This window comes from Andrena cerasifolii, chromosome 12 (genome assembly GCF_050908995.1).
Source record: "Andrena cerasifolii isolate SP2316 chromosome 12, iyAndCera1_principal, whole genome shotgun sequence".
Lineage (NCBI taxonomy): Eukaryota > Metazoa > Arthropoda > Insecta > Hymenoptera > Andrenidae > Andrena > Andrena cerasifolii.
This window is the reverse complement of record NC_135129.1, coordinates 2,704,865-2,723,523: the sequence shown is the minus strand read 5'-3', so window position 1 is coordinate 2,723,523 and position 18,659 is coordinate 2,704,865. Positions and strand designations below refer to the sequence as shown.

Below are 18,659 nucleotides of genomic sequence, written 5' to 3'. Positions count from 1 at the left end.
TGGGGATCCTCGGAGCCACGAAATTTTCATGTCCTCGATCTTTTTGCCCCAGGTAATAGATTTCTAATGCGATACATGAGTTGCAGTTCTGGGTATTTCATCGAGAGTTTCAGGTCACTTTTCACGTATCTTCTTTGTAATTTCAGCTGATTTCTTTTACCAACGTGATATAGGTAGTTGGAAGAAGTGATTGCGAGTGAATCGAGGGCCGAGGTGGGCATTAACTAAATGAAGAATTATTTAAAGAATGGATCGAATAAAAGTTACGTTACCTTTAGATTATTCGACGAATAAAGTTAATATTTTTATTTAACTCGGGTTGACTTTATTCGACACATGACGAATAATTTTTGTAGCTTTTATGTTGCTATGAATAAGGAAGAATTTATAAAATCACCCAAGCATTGGGTAACATATAGAATTTCTGAATGTCGAAATATGGCAATTTCTTAAAAGTTTGGATACACTGGCTCTAGAAACACGAGCAGACTGCGGGGAGAAATCCTTGGATCGCGGATGATCGATCGATAAATTCCGATTGTTCGCTGATAGACGGAACGTCTGTGATCGAGATCAACGCGGCTGTAATCTCTGGCGTATTCGATACGTTACGAGAACTCGACTGAATCTAATCACGTGGGCTGTTATAGCGTGGTCCGAAGCCTGCAAGGAATTGGAATTATGCAGCCGATTTGAACTTGCCAAGGGTGAGTAATCATTGGAATTCAGTGGGGAGACTCATAACGAAATTCATGCGTGGTAAAACGTATCAATTGTGTAACCAATCGGGTCTGTAATTAAATTTCTCAGCTAGACACTTCGCTAAACAAATACTCTTACGACTATTAATTTTCCTCGACACGCGTATCAATATTTCTCTGCAGGAATTAACATAAAATCGGAATCAGTGTGCTCGAAATGAAAGTAGATGGAAGGAAATATCTTTCGCGAAGGTTTGAAGAGTTCGTAGCCTAATTTCAGTAGCGGTGAAATAGTGCGTCCCAAGGCTACGTTTAATCTCATGGTATGCAAAGCAGTTATCAAACTTGCCTAGAGAGAGTTTCTCGCCAGAATCGGGTGGCAAGGTGAATCCCAGAACAGCCATGCTGGCGATCAGGACACATGGCACGATCAGGTTGAAGAAATAGTAAAGAGTTCGCCTCCTGATGATAACCACGAACGTGATGTCTATGTACGGCTCAGGACAGCAATTGTAACGAATTTCATTCCTTTGACCAGGCACGCCTGTAAGGAAAAAAGTGGTAAAGCCATGTACACCCATGTTTCTGCGCAGGCAAATGGTTTCGCGTGTAGCCAAAGCTACGTTAAGCTGTTCTGTGAAATACAAATCCCCTGGCTGTTCATTATTTCCCTGAAATTGTCAGCAGGCTGACAGAGACGTTTAATTTATGTACTCTCGTTTACATGGAAAATAGTCTCGTCAAAAGTACAGAACAAATGTTCAGTTGTTGCAACGAACAGGTTCCTTTGCTCTGTATCCTGTTCAACACAATAGGCAGTTGACGACAATTATAATTAAATTTTTACGCAGAAGTTGAACCATTGCCTGCTACTCCCTTGCCTTTTCCTCTCATTCAATCGACTTAATCATCTCAGTGTTGCAGAGATTAATTAATACATTCATTCTAAACGCAGCTGCGGTTGCACTGGATGAAACTTTATTTAATTTAATACTGAACTCAAACTACCACTTACACTGCAACTTAATCTCTTCTATTAAATCTAACATTCATAATTTAAACCCCCTAATTTACTTCGGTACACTTTAGTTTCTCAAATCTCTGGCAAAAGTTATTAAGGTTGTGGAGCTAAATCTCGCAACTTCCTCCATCTTCCCAGAAATAATTTAAAAAATGTGCAACACTGAAATCAAGATGCCAGACGAGTGCGAAAATGGAAGCTTAATTTAATCCCCAAGGTAGCAACTGATAAAGATTTATCTCCACTGACACTTCGTATGTACACGCCTATCATCAAATGACCTAACTTCCCAATTTCGTATCGTCCAATAAATCCAACGCGACACCCCCGAAATTGACCCGCACGTGTCGTTGGAAATCACGTCCCGAAATTATTTATCTTGTTGCTTGCAATGGCCCGACGTCGCGGCAGACAGCCAGGTCAACGGAATAATTAAAGTGCAACGAAGACAAAGTGGAAAATGTGTTCAGAGGCGACGGTTCAGCTCGCGAGGGAGAAAGCTCGCGGAAATAAAAGAGCAGCCTCGATAGCGATGACTCAACTATTTTATAACGGGGCGCACCCATGCACTTGAATTATCTCGAGCAACATAGCGGAAGAGAGTCGGCGACTTTATTTTCAAGCGTTTCTTCAGTTACAGCTACATTTTCCTGCGGCTGAAGTCACTTAAGACACATTTCTGCCAAGAGCTTCATAAGCTCTCTTTGTGCACGCGTATGTGCCAGCACATACCAACACCTTCCGCGTATACATCCATGGGAATAAAAGCTACGCGCCCGCAGAGGCAAACATCTTTATTCCACAATTTCCTTGGGATCATCTGTTCCTCGCCGCGACGTCCAGGGAACTGGCGTCGTCGGAGAACAGTAGGTAAGAAGCTTTAACGGTAAGTGACAGACGTTGCGAGTGAACTGTACTTTTGGCGATGTTTGTATAACAGTGCTATTATCTCGAGTAACTGGCTTATTAGATAGAAGCATCTGGAACGGTTGAAGGGTAATTATAATATTTGAGGATGCGGAAGTTACCAAGCGCCTTTATCACAACTTAATGAATCGAAGACTAATTGTTTGAGGGTAATACGGTAATTACGGAAATACGCGGAGCTGAAGTGTTTAATGGTATCACGAGACAATTACTGAAGCTTTGATCTACGTGCAGATAAATGGTACATCCACGCAGGCACTGTTAAATGGCAATTACATGGAAGCTGTTTGTTCGTAATATTACAAAACCGTGGGAGAAGGTTTCTTTTTCAAACCGAAGGTTATTAGAAATACAGTGCAGGCGAAATTATATGAATTATATGGAAGACGAATTTTTGGGAGAAAATTCAATGGGAAATCTACGTTAAGGGGTTACTCCAGTTAGCGCGACGATAAATTCAACGATTTTCAGGAATTTATTGCGATGGAAATGGTTATAGTAATGGAATAAAACTTTTTTTCTATTTATCAAACTACATTTCTACCGTAAATAAAAAATATAAAAGTAATAAAATTATTGCGTTTCAAATACTTTTGAATGCGGTCTTCGTGACATGTTTAAAAATTTATGCCCCGCTCGGGAAGGCGATTTCAGCTGTTAGACTTATCTGAACCCCAAAATCCAAACAGATTCTTCATCCCGATGACTGTCGCTATCGCTCGGACTATAATTAGTGATTTATCTAAAAAATTAGCAAAATGGCGGGCAATATGCAAGAAAAATCGGCTTTTTTCTTTGGCCTTTTTAGATTTAAAAAATAGGTTAGACTGAATGAAAATACTTGTCTGTAGCCCCTGCGAGAGTCATAAGTGTGTAGAATAAGCAGTAAAATTTACAAAGCAATCGGTTCGATAGATTTTGAGATTTTATCTTCGCGATGTGGACAAATGACGTTTCGATAAAAACGCGTTCAAAATTTTCATCTATAGAGGCCGAGCCTCTGCGCTCCCTACAAAATGCCTCTGTAAAAGCTAGAATAATCGGAATTTCTCCATGAATATTTAACAGTACATTCTTGAGGATACGTACTTTCGAAAAGGTTTAAGAAAAAAATCGATTTTTTCAACCCGTGTAACCGGAATGACCCCTTAAATTTATTTTAATATTTAATGAAACACCATATTCTGCCGCATTAATGTGTCTCTACTTTAATGCCAATGAATCCTCGCAATTCCATATTCGTATAAATTATTAGTGTAGTCGATACTGAATAAAATAACGAGAATAGAGGAGAAATTAAGAACGAATGGTCGATAAAATGGACGTAGAAGCTAATGTGGGGGTTTCCCATCGCAGTTTTCTAGAATTTGTGTAGTATTTAAACCAGAGCAAACTTCACGTCACCGCCACACTCTTGACAATTTCTATACAGTAATGAACAGCGGTGGGACTTGCAGTTTGCAGAAAAGTAACCATGTAAATTCGCTTGCGTCGGAGGAGTCAGCCGGATTCAGCGCAAACGTTACGCGATATCCCGCAGTATGAAAGCAAATAATTCCCGGTGGAGCTGCGCTAATGACACATTATTGAACGCCTCTTCCCTCTTGTCTGCCCCGAACAAATCCGGAAATGCAAATCCCAAATTTTCCCTCTCAATGATGAACCACAATTAACGCCCTCCATTACTAATTACACACGACTCGGATAAAAATTCTGCCAGTGAAAGCTGTGCTAGATTTACAACCGAACCTGCTAAGCATCGGCTTTTCAATTCCCAATAATTTCGATACGCGAAACTGACGAATTTTACATCGAAGAAAACACGATTGCATTCTGCTGTTTAATCAAAACGAAGCACGACAAGTGGTATTTAGCGGACCGAAATCCCGAGTTCGACAAGGGACGTTTCCAAACAATCTAACATCCGTATGAACGCAGCTCGTTTGGGAGGCAATCCAGTTACAACGTCAGCCAGACAAGTTAATTAGTTGGTTAATTGCTTGCACGCTTGAAAGGCAAACGTTCATCTTTTATTACGCGCGCGAGGTGGGGCTCGCGGGGCGATCGAAATAATTAGAGCGATCCCAGTCGCGGCGCGAGGCTCTAATTAATTCTCGCTCTCGAAGGTGAATATGTTGCTCCCACGCGTGGCGGCGACGAAAATCTAGATTAGATAAAGCCCCCCACGGGGGCGGTAAGATGCATCTGCTGGCGACCTATGAAACGATTGATCGCGGGTCCTTTGTGCACGGCAGAACATCGCGCGGGGATTTTAGAATTGCTAATCGCCGCGGAATCGCTTTCACGGCTAGCAAACTACTGTAGGCGCGCCAGGAGAAGGATCCTCGATAAGGCTTGTAAAAACTCACCCAGCAGATCCCACTCGCCGTTGGTGATGAAACTGCTGATGTCACCTGACTCGTTTTGCAGTTGCAGGTCCAACTGTTGGAGATTTATTGCAATCGATTAGGGGTAGTTACTGCAAGCGCCATTAAAACAGTCACGAAAGAAATTTAATCAATCAGAATTTAAATAATATTTGCTTTAATTTTCAACGAGATGAGAAGGTACGGTGTATTATCGGGAAGATAGCAGTGACGGGAGAGAGTGTGGTCGAGGAAAGTGTATTTTGCATCTCGTTCGTCGTTCACCAAATCGAATGCAAGCCTAGGAAACGTACACTTCATTTTCTCTGTTCCACTCCTTCTCCCTTGCTCTCCGTGCACTCACTACTTTGTTCTGCTTATTGTCCTCCTTAATGAACACTCAAGCATCCTCGAATTCCGTCGCACCGTGTAATTCGCACCCTCAATTTTAATTATTCGAAATGTTCGCGGGCGATTAATGAAGACTGTTCGGGCATCTACTGTGCCTTGTGTAACCACCGAATCACGGGTGTATGGCAAGTCTCCTGATGGAGGTTTCCACCATGTGGATTTATTTTATAAGAATTCAGACGGTCACATGGAATTAGCTTGGAGGTAGCAGAATTTAGAGTAAGTGTAAAACAAAGAAAACAATTGCGGTGATCCGTAGATGAGTAGAAATGCATGCATTACAATTTTCTTCTGAACTGTAGAAATGTTCACTCGGTAAATTGAGCTTTTTTCTTCAAATGTTAACATGGTCGTGATTGTAAAGAAATTTTTATTTCAAAGTGTCGAGTCCCTTCCCTCGATCGACTAATATTACAAAAGCAAATTTGATTCGATACTATTATTCTACTGTTACCATGTAATATTTTCATCCTCGAAACAAGGACATCCAAGGACTCTGGAAGTTAGTACTTTACCTGAAAGCCGTCGTACGTCCAGGAGCCGAATTTCATTTCGCAGCGCTGGTCGTCAAAGGGGAACCAGGTAATGTCTATCTTGCAAGTGCTCTTAAATATGCCGGGCGGTACGTACAAGCAGGTCCCATTGTTCTTCACGACAACGTTCGTTGGGTAAGTACCGTCGAACCCTTCATCCGCGCTGTAACGAACAATCGTTAAACGTCAAACGAGGTTCGATTGGTTTTTAGACGGTGTCTGGAGCGCTATCCAGCGCCCGATTAATTGTTAAAAATAGACGATTGCACGCGTTTGAACGCAGCCAAAGTTCAATCGATCGAACTCGATTGTCGTCACGTTGATTCCTCCTCGATTCAAGTTAATGAATCGAAGAGGGCACACTTTGAAATCTCGTTATTTCTGGCGATTTACCGTGACGATGCCACGCAGCTGACTTGATATATTGTATCTGTTAAATACATGGTGATGGTTAGAAGAAGATTTCAAATGTGAACGTCAATAAAAGTACCATAATTGGAAAAGAAGGGGCTGTATTTTCCCTTCCCTTTATAGAACGAAGTGGAGGCATTTCTAAGGGAATAAAAATCGTACTAGTCAGTTTCAGTGGAAATGTGTAATTATAGAAGGGCTAATTGAAGGCTTAAAAGGAGGGAAGTTTAATCAAGCGTACAGCTACATAATTGGGGAATAAATACTACAGTGCACTGGAAGCAGCTCTTGATTTTATGACCATGAATTTGAATATTGAAGATGGATAGATGGTGGCCCAAATATGACACTTAATGTCAAAACAGACTGACACATTTCCCCTAAACTACCTTCGTGTTGTGGGTCAACTGTTTAAAGATTCAGGACTAGTCGAATTACCTTCTACGTCACTGTTCCTCGTGTGTTACAAAACAGTAGCTCTGTTTTTTCTGATTTCCTTTATCAACTGTTTTTTGTCTAAGGGAAATTCCTTTGCAAAAGAGATTCGCAATACTTTTTCCCCCACCTGTTCGAATTTAATATTTGAGATGTGCTTTTCACTCGTGCAGAAATAAGTTGATATTAAATTATCCACCGGGATGACATAGTTGCGCGGAATTCAGTTCGACTGGATTCCTGGCAAAGACTAGGCGCGGGACCAAATATTGGCGAGTTCTGTTCGCTACCTCTGCCAAAGGTAATTTAAAGCTTTAGACTGAAGCAATGATTAGAAAGCGCGGTTCAACGAAAGAGCATTGAATCGTGAACCATCTAACTTGCGCGTTCGATTCCCTCCTCCGTTTCAGCCTGCTTCATTTAGCTGGGAGAGCGGGAAATCGCGAAAGATAGATTGCTTGCTCGCAACCTTTTGAATCCCACGCTCCGTAAACTACGTTGTAACGGTGAAAATGAATCGATGATTGTTTTGTTGAAATTATTGAGGAAGGCCACAACGATGTTTCTGTCAATCGATTGGAATTATGACTTCCTATCATACATTTCCTACGATATGAATGAATTTTTGTATTACGATATGAATTCTAAGCACGAGAGTATACAATTATTATTTGCAACGACTGTTATAATAGCTGACTGAACTTCTGTAATAGATTTCACATATTTATCAGTTTACCTGATTATGTTTGGGTCATCTTTTTCGTGACATGGATAACTAGGTAACCGAGAGAGGATAATAATCATAGAGTATTTAAGTGAAATTCTCATTGAAGCTCTTCTGGGATTATAATGGCATTGAATTCTTGAATAACCATTCTTTGGATAGTTGTGAGCTGTAAAACACATTATCCATTTTCATGCTTACACTCGTCTAGTAACTACGGTCTAAAGCTATCCTCCCTGGACTGAATACCCCAATATACAAAGTATCCCCAAATTAAATCATGCAAACTATGTACGCAGCATCCACAAAGCACGCCTCAAAATGGTCAGTAAACTGTCACTAACAATAACTATAAATTCGTCAGATTTCCACAATCCACGAGCAACCTCTTAGATGCACACTTTACCCTTTATTACACCCCATAAAGTAGTCACAAATTGCTATCCAAATACACCCCACTGTTGCAATACATCTCAATCTTCCCCTCTATCCCCCAAACACCATCCCCGTGAAGCAAATAAATCCTCCATAGAAACACCCAAGAAACATCCCCCTACTTCCAAAACAGAATCACGATCTCCTCGACGGTTCCCGTTCCTGAAAAACTGCTGGCCTCCCTGCGCCCCCGCTTACGCCAATAATTGCTCGCAATTCGAACGGAAAATTCGCCTCGTAGCAGGTCGTGGGAGTATCGTTAACGAACGCCGCGAAACTCCGAGGAACCGTCGGACCGTACATTCTCAATTATTGTTTCAGTCCTCCTCCCTGTTCGCCCGGCCCCCTCCGGAGGACAGAGCTCACAGGGAAATATGATTTTGAATGGGGATGCATCGGGACGATTCCACGGGGGCACGGATATAAGGCGGGTGAATGGTATACATAATATACTCCCGCATCCAGGCGACTAAGGATTGGTTGGAAGCCGGCCAGTTGGCCGCAACCCAATCCGTTATTTCATTCTTTTTGAATCCACCCTCTCTGTACCACCTCGTACTCACCCTGCTGCCCTGCCACACCCACCAACACGACCGTCGCCCTCCACCCCCGTCCAACCACCCCCCTCCCACCCCTTTCACACCACACTGCACCCTGTGCATGCACGTTTCTTTCTGCCGCATGCTAAATTCGCATAAGCGGCCGCGTCCCCTTTGACGGCGAAAATTAAATTCCCATCGCAGCCACGGAGCCTTCGAGGGTGGCTGTGTGTGTGTGTGTGTTTAGCACGGTACGATGAATTAGTATCGATTTACGTTTAAACGCCGAGGCTGGTACTTGTAAACGTTTGTCTTGGAATCCGTTCCAGGGGGTAGGTATCAATCGAGGAGTGTTTTATGATACTAATCAACGCCCGGGGAAGGAATGCTCGATCAATCATGAATTTCTATTGTCGGTGGTAGCGGCTCGAAGGAAGTGTTTGAATTTGGGGCTGGTAAGTGGTGTTATTTAAGAATTCTCCACTTTTGTTGATGAATTGTTCTCTGTTTTCTATTATTCATTTTGTGAGATTCTTCTTTCAATAATTTTCTGTTTACCAATTATATATCACACAGTATTTACTCTACCCAAGCAGGGGTGGATTTGTATATAGGTTAAGTAGGCTGCAAATTTTGGGGGTGGCAAATTTTGGGCGAAAGGAATTGAAGAAGGTTTAAACGCAGAGGCTTGAGACAACTTTAAACCCAATTCACTCTTCTTTCATCTAGCAAATTAAATTAATTCTAAAATTGTCTTAATTCTTTTACATTAACCCTCATCCGTTTCTCATTTCACGAACTAAATCTGTCCCTCGGTGTCAAATTGCCAAGATAAACAGTTATTTTTCGATATTTTCTTGTTCAAATCGATGAGTCAACATTTACATCTTAGATTCTACACAACTTTCGCACAAAATAAACCGATATGCAGGAGATACTGCTTGTTTACAACCAACACAAATAATAGAACCGAAAAACGTGTCACGGGAAAACTGTGTCGAATTGACACGAGGGACGGATGAGGGTTAAAATATCTGATGATATTTCCCGAAAAGGGCAGCAATCGCCTAGCCTAGGGGTGTCAAATCTCCAAACCCGGACCTGTACGCGAGCACATCTTCGAACTAAGAACCTTTCCAAGTACAAACACCACCCGTTTTATTTTGCGAAACAGAAGGTACTCAACACCAGCGCCAATCACCATTCTCATATATCAAGGTCTGTCAACAATTTAGAGTAACTGTGTTCAGCAGCGACGCTTCAATAAACTTGCGAGCCGCGATACGGTACGCCCCGATCGGCTGCTCGGGGAAAGTTCATTTCATAAATATCAACCGAGCCGTACGTGCTAGCATCGTATCGTCGTTACGACGATCGACAGCTATCGTTCGTCGCATGCACTCGCTGATGCATCGCTGCAGCGCAGGGCCGTCCGTATTTGCACGAGCCAAGTCCGACCAGGTAAATAGTTTCGGTTCATCGGCCTTCAAACTCTTTTCACGGCACTCGGTGTGTGCCCGGTGCACAGGAAGCCGGAAAATCGAAAGGCAAGAGGGCCACATCCGTGATCGGGGTTATAGGTACGAATGGGGAAAAGTGGGCGACCCAGGCGGCAGGGGCGGAGGGGCGGGTATTGCAATTGGGTCCTTTGTGCCGTGGCATCAGCTGAGTTTCGCGATCGGCCTGACCGCCGAAAAAAAAGACGAGCCGGGCTGGTAAACGGAACTAAATTTAAGCGAGAGCCAGGCGCACGTGCAATTTACACGAGATCAGAGGGGTCCCGTTTGATTTGCCCCGATTTAACAGGGCACTGTCCGTCTCATTCGAATTGGCGGAATTAGAAAACATGGGCAACGTTTGGACGCTCTCTTTGCGTCGATGTTTGATTGTGGAATTTGTGATATGGTGAGGGGTGAAGGAGTGTTTGTGAGAAGTAAAGACTTGGGATAGTGATGTTCTAATTAGGGGTTAGAAAAGAGGGCACCGCGTAAAAATGTGTAATACAGGAATGTCACTTTGTAAAATAGGAAGCTTCAAAGATTTTATAATTCTGCTGTAATGAGGCATCGAAAGCGAAAGCGGACTAACCCACATCGTAAGAAATGAATTTTTCCTATTTTATATGATTAGTACAGCTCGTTGAAATAGATTATTTCAAACTCAATTTCGCCAATAATGTGGGTTAATCCGTTTTTGTCCTCAATGCCCCTAATATTCGTTGCGTCTATAGAATCCCTCGGATTTTCTGTTTCTTGCAAGGGATTTCCAACAGTTGGGTAACATCATTGTGAATTAAATAGCTGCTTGAACCGAGACACTATTGTCGATTTGAAACCCGACCGTGCAACTGGCTCCGCAGATATAACTCCATTATTGCACGACATTTGGCAAAGCCGCTGCTCCCAGATAGTTCTCGAAAATGTTCACGGATTCGTCGTATCAGCCGAGATTTTCCCGTCGTTCGAAGTGAAAAATCGCTTTGTACCATCGGCCAAACTACTTTCCACTTGTGCCTGGCCATTAAACCCGCCTGTCACGAAAATCTTCTGAATGTTTCCTTGCAGACATGCAAAAATGCCGATAGCATATTCCCGTGAAGCCGGGAGAGGATCTCGTCCAAAGGGTCAAGATTCGAAGAGGCTGAAATTCTATGCAGATACCTATCAGTAACTTTAGAGCTTGTTCACCCGTATGATACAAATCCCTGGGATTTCAAATTGGATATATATATATTTCCTGTGAGAATAACGAGTGACAATCATAGATATGGGTCACCAACATCTTGACTTCGATCATAAATTTTTGACAGTAATACTTGAGGAAGAATAAGCAAGCTCTACCCTTCGTTAATCAAAGAAGCAGATAGTGAAAATTCGTCGTAAAGATCGTCGGACACTCGAATATATCTGGGCTCTTGCAGAGGAGATTGAATCTAACGATGTGAAATAGATATTCGTAACATCGAATGACAAGCGACATGCTTGACACATCCAACGTGGGAGGGGGAGGCACTAATTTTGAGGACAGTTCCAAATATTCGGTGTTCTCTGCTGCTCATTGATGTATAGCTCTTGTGGCGCAGCACTGTACGCGGTCAAATCCGAAATTGCGCACTGGCAACCGCATTTTCCGACATACTGTGGAATGACTATCGTCTATCCGCCCAAAACAATACGCTTTCGATATCTGCTTAAATACCCTAGCCACTGTCATTTCCTACTGGACGTCAACACGAAACTAAGCTATGCCAACTCCTGCCCCGACTCAACCCTCTATTATTCTAACTCCTCGCATCGTGCTTTCACTTGCAAAACGTGATCACGTTATAGAATTTCAAGGAGGATAATTTTTTGGGGCTAAAAACATAGCAAAATTGGAAAACTTTTTTTTAAATAAATTAGCGATTCGATTTATCTGAAATTTGAACCATGTTTTTATACATCCTTGAAGAAGTTGCAGTTTTTTTTTTATTAATTTTTAATAATAAATATAGGTAATTATCATGCACGCCGCCGGATGACGAATTTTGCGCGGCGCGATGCAGAATTCCTATATTTATTCTTAAACATGACTAAAAAAAAACCTGCAACTTCTTCAAAGATGCACAAAAACATAGTCTAAATTTCAGATGAATCGACTTGCTAGTTGCTTAAGAAGCATTCACAAATTTCGCTATGCTGTTAGCCCACAAAATAGCATTCCAGCTGAGAGACAATGGCTAAGGTGTTTGTTGATTATTTACTATTTTTATTCGTACATCAGTACATGAAGACTAATATATTATCTAAATAATATATTACCCTATTCTTCTGCTACATTAAACACTGATAAAACCGTTGTTAGTAGAAGAAACGCGGTCGCCTAAGTAGAAATAACGACGAATGGTCAGACCCGTTATCCAAGCCGCGCCGAGCGACGCGCGTACTCAGCGAAACTTTAAACTCGATTTTCACGAAAGTGAAGCCTCCTAGGAAAATATTCTGCTGCACATATTGCGCGCACATTTACTCTGTACAAAACAGCAATCAAATACACCGCACAATTGTCTCACCAGAATCTATAAAAAGGACAGTCAAATCTGTGCATTGAATCGCGCCAAAATATTCGCGCCTAAGATACCAACACCACAAACTACCCTACAACAGAAAACCGTGCAGTCCTCCTCCAATTTACCGCGAATTTTTCGTCACCGAAACGATGAATGAAACATTTGCAGTCTCTGGGGACGAACGGGTCCCACGGCAATGTCCGCGTAATTGAATTTAAACGAACATATCGATCACCGGTTCCGCGTGAACCGAAGGTGGCGAGTGGCCGATTTTCCCGCGAAACTGACACGGCACCGCGGCGCGAGCACAAAAACCGTGCGACTCGTCCGGGGCCGCGTGTGTGAGACGTTCTTGGATCTGGCGCGGTGCAATAATTTATCCCCGAGTCATATGTATGTGTATACCTATCGCATTCACGATGCGCTGGAATGAATTCCACCTGCTCGATTGTATCTACGGATATCTCTGGCACTGTTCACGCCCGACGGGGCCGGGGGAGGCCGGGGCGTCTGAAAACCACTTAATCTTTGTCGAATGGAAAGGGACGATGGGGATGGGTGGGAAACAAACCGATGGATAGAGGCTGCTAGCATTCGGAATTGCACGCTACCGAATCCCACTCTCCTCGCCACCAATTACCGATATATTGTCCGACGTCCTGGAAACGATCTCTCAATACCTAATTACTGGAAAGTCATGCGGCCGTGCCTGGCCAACCTGATTTAGGCCTCAATAAGCCGCGGCCGCAGCGACCGAAACCTGGCCCCCTTTCCTTTCGACTCGGTTGGCCGCATTCCGGTGAAAACGGTAATTGAAGTGCCCCTAGACATTAACGTCCCCGTGTGACTAATCGGTATTTACATTTTAGCACGCGCAACGTGCCTGACGAGCGAAAATTCGGGCGGACCCAGTGGGGGGTGAGCGGGTGATCTGGCTGCGGAGGTATCGGCGAGGGACGATGGACGTTCCATGCTGATTCGCGGCCGACTCGATGAAACGGTCGAGGGTAATTGTGACTGAAAGTTCGCCGTGTTTCTATGCTTGCGGTAATGGGGCTGTTTTGATTCGGGGGCCGAGAATTCTGGAGCGGGGGATGGAAATATACAAACTTTGGTGTTAGAGAGTTCATTCGATTGGCTTATAACTGTACTAATATAATACTAAATATCGAGTGAATTCAATTGCAATAGATGACGATAGTTTACCCATTAAGGGGACAATTTACTTTCTCGGTCGAAAAATCCACCACTTTTCGGTGACGGTTTTCATAATGAAATAAACATTTAACGTTTTCGAACTTTCGGGGGGATATTGTACCACTCTTGAAATACAAGAAAAAAATTGCGTTGTTTGTTTATTTCACTTGTTTACTTAAATATTTCGCAGAGAAGTTGGCGCTTTCAGAATAAGGAGGCATCTTTAAATTTGTAGAATTTTTTTTATGTTGATCCTTTTTATTATTTATTATTTACTGTGGAATCCTGTTAACCTCTTCGACGATGTTGGCGTCAAGTGTAACACCTGTCACAGTCACCTGATTGCAAAAAGTAGAAAATTTTCTTAAAGTTAAATAATTAACGCTGGGACTGGACCTAAAATTTTAATTTTAGTTTTTATTTATAATACTTTTTTTCGCAGATATAAAGAATAATATGAAAAATTTGTCGAAGGAAAAACCTTAGTTTTTCTTTCAAATGATATACCTCTTTCAATTTTTCATTTTCTTTTTCTTTAAATTGGACCAATCCCAGCGAAAACTATCTAACTTTAAAATACATCAATTTTTTTTGCAATCAGATGACTGTGATAGATGCTACACATCCCGCCAAGAAGATTTACATCGTCGAGGAGGTAGGTAAGATTTGAGAAAAATTAAATAATAATAAGAAGGATCGACATAAAGGAATATTTTTTTAAAGATGCCTAATTATATCCTAAAAGAGTTTAATCCAATATGACGAACAGTTTTTTAAAAAAAATCCTTAAACACCAGTTACTTTGGGGGCTGTTAGACGAGAGTCTCCCCTTAATACATTAAATCAATCATTTTTCAGAGTAGAGAATGGATTTCAGAAGTTCTTGTAGGAATTCTTCGACTACGCGTGCTCAGATTAGTACCTCATTATGTGCTGAAATCGCAAGATCCTTTACTAAATAAATATTACAACTCCCATTCACCGAAACTCAACCCCAGATGCCTACACCATCCCCATCCCCTCTGGAACAGAATATACAGAACAAAGAAGCCTGACTTTAGTGCAGGAAAGCTGAACGCTCGTTGACCACAGCAGACACGATACCGCCACAATAAGGGGCACCGTAAACGTTCAACCAGCCACGGGCCAAAGTGCAACGATGGGTCCCAGCAGTGCCGGCAGATTTGGGTGACCGCATATCGATTAGCGCGGCAATCGAAACGCTATAAAAGTTCGGACACGGGCGTACCAGAGGGTCGGGGTGTGTTCATTATGTATCCGCAAACAGGACAGTAGGACAGCTGGCCGAAGGTAGAAGAAAGGGTAGGACGAGGCCCAACACGGGCCGAGGCTGGGTCCAGGAATAGGATTTAATCTGCTTTGGCTTGAATTTCAAAATACGCGATGGCTAATGCATATTGCCTTTGGCTCAGCTCCAACTTTCCTATGCAGTCGAACCCTCCCCTTCCTCGACACAGCAACGGTGCACCCCGTTCCCCAACCCCCCAATTTCTGGCCTTCTCTGTATGTGTGTGTGTGTGTATGCGCGCCACCGAACGGCTGGTGGCATCCTCGTCGCGAATGTAAACTCATTTTGTCATGCATTAAGCGGCGCATCCTTCGAACTCCCGCGACCTCATCCCGCTACCACGGAACCGTCGCGTTCCCTCAAACGATATTTATGCCATATTAATCGGATATCGCCCCTTTATATGCGCCTGCACACGAGCCACCCGTAGCGAGGAGTGTCTGTGACGGTGACCTAATATCAAGTCACTGACTCACGCCGCCAACCGTTCCCCGGAAGTCGGTCGTGCGAAATGAAATCCTGGCCCTACCGCTGGATGCACGCCTGTTCACGGTTACTCCCCTGGACCGTGCTATCTCGGGGAGATTCGGCTGAATGCGACCTTTTGGCCCACGTGAATTGTGCGTCCCGCTGACAAGGGGGGAGAGGACGAGACCGGTGGACCTTTTTGCGTGAGACACTTTTGGGTAATGGATGGTGTTTTGGATGGGTTTAAGTGACAGGGGCGTGGGTGGTTTCAAATGGATGGAGAGAGATAGGGGACGTGTGAATGTATCGAAAATGCTATAGGTATGAGAGGACTTTGTGTTTCCTGCGAGTGACGAGTGTTTGCTGCATGATGGATGCTGTGGGATCGCGAAGAGTGCAGCAGTCGTGAATGTGTTAGCAGAGAATTGTGAGAGAGTTGAAAATTTAGGATCACGGAGTGATTTAGTTTCAAATAAATTGTTATATTTAATTCTATTGGGGTTCGTCTTTAAATTATGCAGGGCTTTTGGGAGGGGAAGGGTCGCGAATTTCATCAGGTAGCGTCTTACGTAATAGATATTATTTAACCTAATTTTCAATTTGAGGAACTTAAAAAACGATGTTTCATCACACAGGCGAAACCGAGTTAAGTGACTTATATAAATCAGTAAAAGAATTTTAATAACTGAAAAACTGTAATGTAAAAAATATTACGTAAGGAAGGGGAGGGGAGATTGGAATATAAAATCTTACGAATTCTTATACTGGGGGTGGCAGGGGGTAAGAAATCGTCAAAATGACTGTTTTGTTGAAACACTCTTTTCACAATACCTATCCAGCAAGTAAACATTCATCTACAGAAGCCGCTAAGAATTGATGGAATTTGTTAAGAGATGGACAAGGGATTTGGAAAATTGTTGTATGATAGTTTGCTTATTTCGATGGAGAATACGAAGGTTGTTATGGAGAGTTAACATTGATGAGACTTCTGCAGTAGTGAATCGTTCTGATTTGCAAGCAGCCCCTTAAATTTCCATTGAAAATTGTACGGTGATTCATGAGAAGCGAGCCGGAGTTCGACCAGCAGGGGATTCAATTGTCGCATCGAAATAGGTGAAACAAGCTTAATGGGTTTAGGGTCGTTTGTTCCGACCGGAAAACGAGCGGTAACTGTCTCATCAGGGAGCATTTTCCGCCGGGAAATGCTAGTGATTGCGTTTTTGCACCCCATGAATTCGGCGTGCGTATCACGGAAGTATCGCCGTATTCAATTACAATCGTTACTATAGACATCGCGTAGTTTACAATATAACGAGAGAATTTATACAGGGAGTTCCTAAATCTATCAACGATTTCGAACTAATCGTTTTTGTTGTGGGATTGCTGAATAATGGAAAAAAAAGAAAAATTCTGAACCTCTAAGTACCTTTCGAATAACTGAATCCACTTTACGAAAAAATTTAGAAGTCAATCACTTGTAGCAAGAACCTCCATGGTTTAACCCAACAATGCACGCATAAATTAAAATTATATCATTGCACACGTTGGACCTCACAGGCCCGTATCTCCAAATTTAGGAATGCATGGATATTTTGAGAAAGAAAATATTTTTAGACTGCACGTAATCTATTAATCCATCACTCAATCTTTATTAAGAAAAATATTTAATAAGGAAATGTAATACTGAACAAATATCTCTTTAACGCTACGAGTCATCGTTATCTAGATCTTTTTCAATATCACGAGAACTGTTCACTTGTTAACGAAACATTCTTTGAACTTGTGCTGCAATCAAAGGTCGTTGGTAGCAATTTGATTCAGCGAAGAATTGAAAAATAGTCTAAATGTTAGTGAGACAATCGAATAGAGGGATATCCCCAGACGAAATTGGCCCAGTCAATCTATCATTTGTTGGTACTGCTAATTGGTGACCTGGCCAGTGAAGTTAAACGGCTTTCGTTCTACTTTTATTCTATCAACGGCAGTACGACGCTTGACTATGCTGACTTTGTGTCGAAAGCGCAGCACGAGGTTCGTTAATTAGGCCACCAGCAACGGTGGTAAATACGACGAGGGGGAAAGGAATTGATGAAGCGCAGGATTTATTGACTTTGGGGACTCGGTCACGGGACGATATTTCAAAGAATGATCTTTACTCTCGCACTGGCACGAATCATTGTTTGGTTAAATGGCTAATTGCGTTCTTGTCATCGAAAGCAATTGGGCTTACGAATGTGGACGCAACTTATTTGCTGTTTAACAGAAACTACAGCGGCACCCTGATGAATAATTGGACTGGAAACGTACGAAAATACTAACATCGTAAGGAATAAGCGAAATGATAAATTAAAATGAAAACAATTACATTTCGCACGTTCAAGACCAAGAATTCATATTTTCAGAAACAATTTTGTGGTGTACTATGCAAGCACGATCCGAAATAAATTCACTTGCATCAAAATATATGCAATAGGTATACTTTACGATATTAAGGGGGGAGCCTGGTGTAGCGGATCGAAGAAATCGATTTTTTTTTTGCATAAATCAATAGTTGAACATCGCGACAATATGTTCCCAAAGCCGCAAAACGAAATTCGAAAAATTAAAGCGGATATAGCCGGTTTTGCTACGGAGCGCCAGGCTACCACAAAACTTTAAATGCGTTTTTCTCGAAACGACAGTTTTACACTTTGCGGGCAATGTAACTCAAAAAATATTCAACCAATCGACTTGGCCTTGTGCACGGATATTTGTGAACATTTTCTTCATAGTACTAAGTTATTAGTATAATGATATTGTTTAAATAAATAACTTTTTTTTTAGACATTTAAGGCAAAATTTCGTTGGAAACAGTGAACTTTTTATTCAAGAGGCCGCCATTTGTTCATTTTGCATCTTTTAAGTTTCAAATTTCTTCATTCTGTGCGTACACTCATAAACTAAAAGAAAATTGTTCGATTTTTGGTTTCAGATGAAACCAAAAGACGCTACGTTGCCCGCAGTGTAATAATTGCGTCGCCAACGGACTGGGCATAACTTTGTTATTTGCCGCTCTTTTTTAATAATTTTTTTTTGTTATATACCTTAACCTGTTAATACAATATCCTGAAAGTTTCAGAAAGATCTAACAAATA

At 42.1% G+C, this 18,659-nt stretch overlaps 1 protein-coding gene across 2 annotated transcripts in view; it reads right to left on the bottom strand.

The window, feature by feature from the left end:
• Positions 1 to 18,659, bottom strand: part of Nachra7 (nicotinic acetylcholine receptor alpha7 subunit) — a 228,521-nt gene that overhangs the window by 17,431 nt on the left and 192,431 nt on the right. For both annotated transcript variants that reach the window (XM_076824679.1, XM_076824680.1), the window contains exons 5-7: positions 5,942 to 6,122; positions 5,019 to 5,091; positions 1,051 to 1,245 (exon numbers count right to left, since the gene is read on the bottom strand). In XM_076824679.1, the coding sequence (XP_076680794.1) occupies positions 1,051 to 1,245; positions 5,019 to 5,091; positions 5,942 to 6,122 (449 nt within the window). The remainder of the gene's footprint in view (positions 1 to 1,050; positions 1,246 to 5,018; positions 5,092 to 5,941; positions 6,123 to 18,659) is intronic.